The 6,143-nt window shown below is 42.5% G+C and overlaps 1 protein-coding gene across 2 annotated transcripts; it reads left to right on the plus strand.

Moving 5' to 3' along the window:
- The first annotated feature begins 1,840 nt into the window (after positions 1-1,840).
- On the plus strand, positions 1,841-5,897 carry LOC127754946 (disease resistance protein RGA4-like). 2 transcript variants are annotated; one of them, XM_052280555.1, is made up of 3 exons: positions 1,841-2,700; positions 3,091-5,264; positions 5,393-5,897. In XM_052280555.1, the coding sequence occupies exons 1-2, from the start codon at positions 1,841-1,843 to the stop codon at positions 5,240-5,242; spliced, it is 3,012 nt and encodes a 1,003-aa protein (XP_052136515.1). In that variant the 3' UTR covers positions 5,243-5,264; positions 5,393-5,897. The 2 variants fall into 2 exon arrangements, with proteins under 2 accessions (XP_052136515.1, XP_052136514.1); XM_052280554.1 differs by having other exon boundaries at positions 3,091-5,897.
- The last annotated feature ends 246 nt before the right edge of the window (positions 5,898-6,143 follow it).

A 6,143-nucleotide genomic window follows, 5' to 3' on the forward strand; every position in this document is an offset into this window, starting at 1 on the left:
CACAGAATTTGTCCCAAGTATAAAACTTCTTCACCTACCTCCACTCAACCATTCTCTTTTCATCAACCAATCACAATCCTCTACCATCCACTTACCCCACCTACCTTCATTTCTTAACCAATTAGAATCTCTTCTCATTAATTTTACCTACTTTTTAAATAATAGTGTCCAATTCTAAAACCTTTTATATTCTGGAACAGAGGTACTCCGATAATTTCTCATCCACCCAAAAATTATTATATTTTGCAACGGAGGGAGTAGTAGTTTTCTTTGGAATAGACGACGGGGTCATGTGTAGCGAGCTGTTCAACAATTATTTGTAGTACCAACTTGACAAGTATCTTTCAATATAATGTCTCATCCACTCAAAACTTATTATATTTTGCAATGGAGGGAGAGGGATTAGTAGTTTTCTTTGGAATAGACAACGGGGGTCATGTGTAGCGAGTTGTTCAACAACTATTTGCAGTACCAACTTGACAAGTATCTTTCAATATTTCAAGATAATATGTCTCATCCACCTAAAAATTATTATATTTTGCAACGGAGGGAGAGGGAGTAGTAGTTTTCTTTGGAATAGACGACGGGGTCATGTGTAGCGAGCTGTTCCACAGTTATTTGTAGTACCAACTTGACAAGTATCTTTCAATATAATATGTCTCATCCACCCAAAAATTATTATATTTTGCAATGGAGGGAGAGGGAGTAGTAGTGTTCTTTAGAATAGACGACGGGGTCATGTGTAGCGAGCTCTTCGACAATTATTTGTAGTACCAACTTAATAAGTATCTTTCAATATAATATGTCTCATCCATCCACAAATTATTATATTTTGCGACGGAGGGAGAGGGAGTAGTAGTTTTCTTTGGAATAGACGACGGTGTCATGTGTAGCCAGCTCTTCGACAATTATTTGTAGTACCAACTTGACAAGCACCTTTCAATATACTATGATGTGGTTTACAGAGCAGTCCTCAAATATTCCTGAAATTGAGAATTACATTTCAACACTCAAACTTCACTTGATTTACATTTGTCACAAAACGCAGTGTTATATACTTTCTTCCACAAATTACACACTGCTCCATATTATATTTTACACATTTTGTGATTTACAAATGTATGACAAGCTAGACCGTAGAACAAAAAAAATTCCATCTTAACTATAAACTTGAATGGCTAATCACGAGAGCAAGTTTTGCACTATACATAAAGGAATTAGTAAATACTCCCTCCGTTTCACATTATAAGTTGTTTTGACTTTGATGAAAATGAAACTACTTTCTTAACTAATATAGTAATATTCACAACACCAAATTAGTTTCATTAAATCAATAATTGAGTATATTTTATAATATATTTATCTTGGGTTAAAATATTACTAGTTTTTTACAAACTTGAAGTAGTTTGGCTTTGACCAAAGTTAAAATGATTTATAATCTGAAATGGATGGAGTGGGTTATGAATTTGCACACACCAACATAAGCCTAATCCTTTCTCAAAAAGAGCACACTTATATTGTACTGAAATGTAAAATAAGTTGTGAAATTAATTATGAATATATATGTTCTCTATTGTGAACAAGATTAAAGTAATTTCTGATATCTGAAGTTTGTGTTTAAAAAACGTACTTGTGCCCGATCGAAGATTTTGATATTATACATCTGATTTTGCACTCAGTTGAGGGTGTCCACGCATATATACACATATGACAGCTGGTGGTTGGCTGTTGACTTGTTGGAGAGTTGTAGGCTGCAGCCAGCCTGCAGCTGCTGCTCCCTCTGGCTGATCCACAGAATTACCTCAAGGTGGATTGATCGACAGTGGATCGAGGGACGTCAATGGAGTCGGCGGCGGCGAGCGCACTCTTGAAGAGCGTGATGGGGAGGCTGTTCATGGCGCTGGAGAAGGAGTACAGCAAGCACAAGGGCCTCGCCCAAGAAACCCACTCTCTGCAGCAGGACCTCCGCATGATCGCCGCCGCCATGGACGACCAGCTCCGTGTCCTGGGGAGGAACGACGCCCGGAACGCCGTCGCGCGGCTCCACACCGAGGAGATGCTTGATCTTTCGCACGACATTGAGGACTGCGTCGACCGCTTCTTGCACCGCCTCACCTGCAATAACCACAAGCGCGGCAGCGGCAGCAATGGCGCCGGACCCGGAGCGTCGTCCATGGTGCGCCGGATGGCTCACGAGCTCAGCAAGGTCCAGAGCCGGTCAAGCTTCGCCGAAGAGATCCAGAAGCTCAAGAGGCGCATCAGGGAGGCGCACCAGCGTGTCATGGACATCAAATCTATTGTGGATGTCATCGCCGGAGGCCAACCCACCACAGGTGCCATGAGTTCGTCGGCAACAGCGCCATGCCGGAATACATGCAACCCAGTGGGCATAGGAGAGCCCGTGGAGGAGCTCCTCTCGCTGCTGGACGAGGTGGAGGGCGAGCCAGAACAGATGAGGGTCATCTCTGTCGTTGGGTTTGGCGGATTGGGGAAGACCACTCTTGCCAGGGCGGTCTATGATAGCCCTGGCGCAAAGGGCAAATTCTCCCACCGTGCATGGGTCACCATCGGTACCTCTCCGGAGAGAGACAGTGGGATCCTGCATGCTCTACTCCAGCAAGTTCTTCCCAAAGACGCCATTGGTGTTGATGGGCAACATGACCTTGAAGCCTTGCTCAAAGAATACCTCAAGGACAAGAGGTTAGGTCGCACGCACGCACGCACGCACGCACGCACGCATATATATATATATATATATATATGTTTAACTAGCTACTCTAATGATCCAACATGATTCTGCACTGATGACTATTTCATCTGCATAACTGAACTTTCGATCGACTTTTGTTTTTGCTCATTTATCAATTTCATTGGTTCACCGTTTAAGAACCCAAAATAATTCAGGGGAATGGAACTTCAACCAGAAAGAAAAAATGCAAACCACTTTTGCTAAATTCAAACAAATTTGATTTTCATTTTATCAGAGGAACATCCTCCTGGCACTCACTGTTTATAGTTCTGACTATTGCATTAGCAGAATTTATGTTTTACTACTCAATTTTCCTACTATTTTCCCAATTTGGCTATTAGGTATTTAATTGTTATGGATGACATCAATATGGAACAATGGAGCATCATAAGATCAACATTTGTAGACAACGGTACAAGCAGCAGGATAATACTGACCACAACCATTCAGTCAGTAGCAAATATGTGCAGCCATGGCAATGGTTATGTGTATAAAATGAACACACTTGGTGAAGAAGACTCTAAAACACTAACATTTCCAGGGTTTAGATCACCTGAATTGGAGCAAGGTTCAGAATCATTATTAGGGAAATGCGATGGCCTTCCTCTTGCTCTGGTCAGTGTTTCTGATTATCTGAAGAGCTCAAGTGAGCCCACAGGAGAGCTATGTGCTAAGCTGTGCCGCAACCTTGGATCTCATCTGAAAGAACGGGATGGCCATTACAGCTTTTCAGAACTCAGGAAGGTGCTCCTTGACAGCTATGACAGTTTTTCTGGCTATGCTCTGAGCTGCTTGCTGTATCTTGGTATATTCCCCAACAATCGTCCTCTCAAGAAGAAAGTTGTAATCAGACGGTGGTTAGCCGAAGGATATGCACGAAGTGACTCTCTTCGTAGAGAAGAGGATATTGCAGATGAGAATTTCAGTAAGCTTATTGACCAGAATATCGTTCAGCCTGTTGACACAAGAAACAATTCTGAAGTAAAAACGTGCAAAACTCATGGAATTATGCATGAATTTTTGCTGAACAAGTCCTTGTCACAGATATTCATCGCGAAATCATCTCGTGATCATCCAAGGCTAGGTATCAATACTAATGCACGCCACCTTTCTGTTCATGCTGGTGAACTGACAGAGAGCGTGGAATCTGATGAAGAATTATCTCGTGTACGATCTCTGACAATCTTTGGGGATGCAGGACATGCAATTTGCTATGTTCGTAAATGCAAATTGATACGAGTCTTGGATCTACAAGAATGCAATGATTTGGATGATGAACACCTGAAATACATATGCAAACTATGGCATCTGAAATACCTGAGCTTTGGGAGCAATATCAGTGAGCTTCCAAGGAGCATTGAAGGACTTCATTGTTTAGAGACACTGGATTTAAGGAGAACCGAGAAAAAGTTTTTGCCCATTGAAGCAATCATGCTGCCCCACTTAGCTCACCTTTTTGGAAAGTTTATGCTTCATAGAGATGATGTGAATAGTGTGAACAAGATGACTAAACTACAAAAATTCTTCTCTTCCAAAAAGAGCAATTTGCAAACTTTAGCAGGATTTATCACTGACGAAAGCAAAGGTTTTCTGCAACATATTGGTCATATGAAAAAGCTGAGGAAGGTTAAGATATGGTTCAAACATGTTGCAGGTAGCAGTAATTACATAGCTGATCTTTCACAGGCCATTCAGGAATTCACCAAGGCTCCCATTGATAGGGATATTGACCGTTCTCTCTCACTTGATTCCGAAGAATGTCCTGAAAATTTTCTGAGTTCGCTTGATTTGAAGACATGCTCTGAAGGTTCCAAATATGCCCTGAGGTCACTAAAATTGAATGGAGAACTTCACCGGTTGCCACCATTTGTTACTTTGCTGTCAAGTCTCACGGAGCTTTGCATTTCGTCAGCTACGTTAACACAAGGTCATCTATCAGCACTGATCAATCTAAACAGACTGCTCTACCTCAAACTGGTTGCATATAAGCTAGTGAATTTCGAAATAAAACATGGAGCATTCCCGAGCTTGCGACGCCTGTGCTTTGTGGTGAAAAGTGTCACCTCTGCTCTGCCAACAATCGAGCATGGAGCTCTCCCAAATCTCATCTCACTTCAGCTGCTCTGTCAAGGTCTAGTTGGTCTTTCTGGCATCGAGATCAAACACATGAAATATCTCAAGGAAGTCACGATTAACTCTGGAGTGGCTATACAATGGGAACAGGCAGCAAAGAACCACCCGAATAGGCCTAAAATTTTGATCCTCAGAAAGGTTAATCCAATGGAAAGCGAGGAACCAGAAAGACCTTGTGCCATAAGGGAGCAGAGAGAAATTTCTGTAGCTCAAACGACAAGTTTAGATGATGGACTGGACTCTAGCCTCAATAAGATGAGACTTTCAAAGCCTTCTTCTTCACGGCTTCAGGTTTTCGTTCATCCGGTGGTGATAACGGCCACTGAGGCAGCCCCCCAGTCTTCCTTGGCAAATCTCTAGCATAAATATGCCACTGCAGCAGGTAGACTTCAATAAAGACCATTCAATCTTTTTGTTGTGTAATTTTAAATATTTGTCGGTTTGTTGTTCAGTTACATTGACCAGATTTCTCTCTTCCGATACTTGTTGTGTGATGTGCACTACATGCAGTACATGTCTGTTGGAAGGAAGTGATAAACAGTATGCTAATTTACCTCAGAACACAGGACGGCTGTATATCCTATGAGATTTGGTCCAAAGGCCATATGGCAAGGGCTGTAGGTATGGATGTAAACTGACCTGGTTTGTAAATTCAGGGTATTAAATAACCCTTTGGTTTATGCTGAATTAAACTTTTCTGTAATTTGAGGTGTAAAATTGAACTCCTACAAAGTTATATCAATCCTATTTCTAAAATGTAGGACTTGGTTTATGTTGAAATACTCAGATTATCAGTGCAAAAAGCATAGGTCCATGAAATTTCCCCTTTTCGAATGAAATAAACAGAAAAAAAAATAGTAAGTAAACTTAAAGGACTACTACTACTTCTTACTAGTTCTTACTAAGTTGTAAAATCTGATGAACATTTTTTTCGCCAAGATGCAACAAGTCAGTAGGACAAACACAGCTAAGAGCCTAAGACATTCAGATTCCGCGAGGAGGACTCACCGTGAGTGTGTGGTTCCACTGAATCAGGCGGCCGCGATGCAGACGAGACGAGGGTTCCCGGTCGCCATCGTCGACCCCGTCGAGGACCCACCAGACGGACGATCCAAGGAGGAACAGAGCGGAAGACGGAGCTCCCCCCTCGTCCTCTTCCCTCCCACTCCCAGCCGCCGCCGCCGCCGCCGCGGCCCTTCCCCTTCCCATCGCCGGCGCCTGGAACGACGTGTTGCCTCCCTTTTCTTGATGGGCCTGGCCC

Source organism: Oryza glaberrima, chromosome 11, assembly GCF_000147395.1.
Source record: "Oryza glaberrima chromosome 11, OglaRS2, whole genome shotgun sequence".
Lineage (NCBI taxonomy): Eukaryota > Viridiplantae > Streptophyta > Magnoliopsida > Poales > Poaceae > Oryza > Oryza glaberrima.

What these genes read in the sequence shown, in the direction of transcription:
- LOC127754946 (XM_052280554.1), top strand. Translation starts at nt 1,841, where the DNA reads ATGGAGTCGGCGGCGGCGAGCGCACTCTTGAAGAGCGTGATGGGGAGG. An exon ending in GAATACCTCAAGGACAAGAG is followed by an intron (nt 2,701 to 3,090) that starts GTTAGGTCGCAC and finishes TTTGGCTATTAG; the next exon opens with GTATTTAATTGTTATGGATG.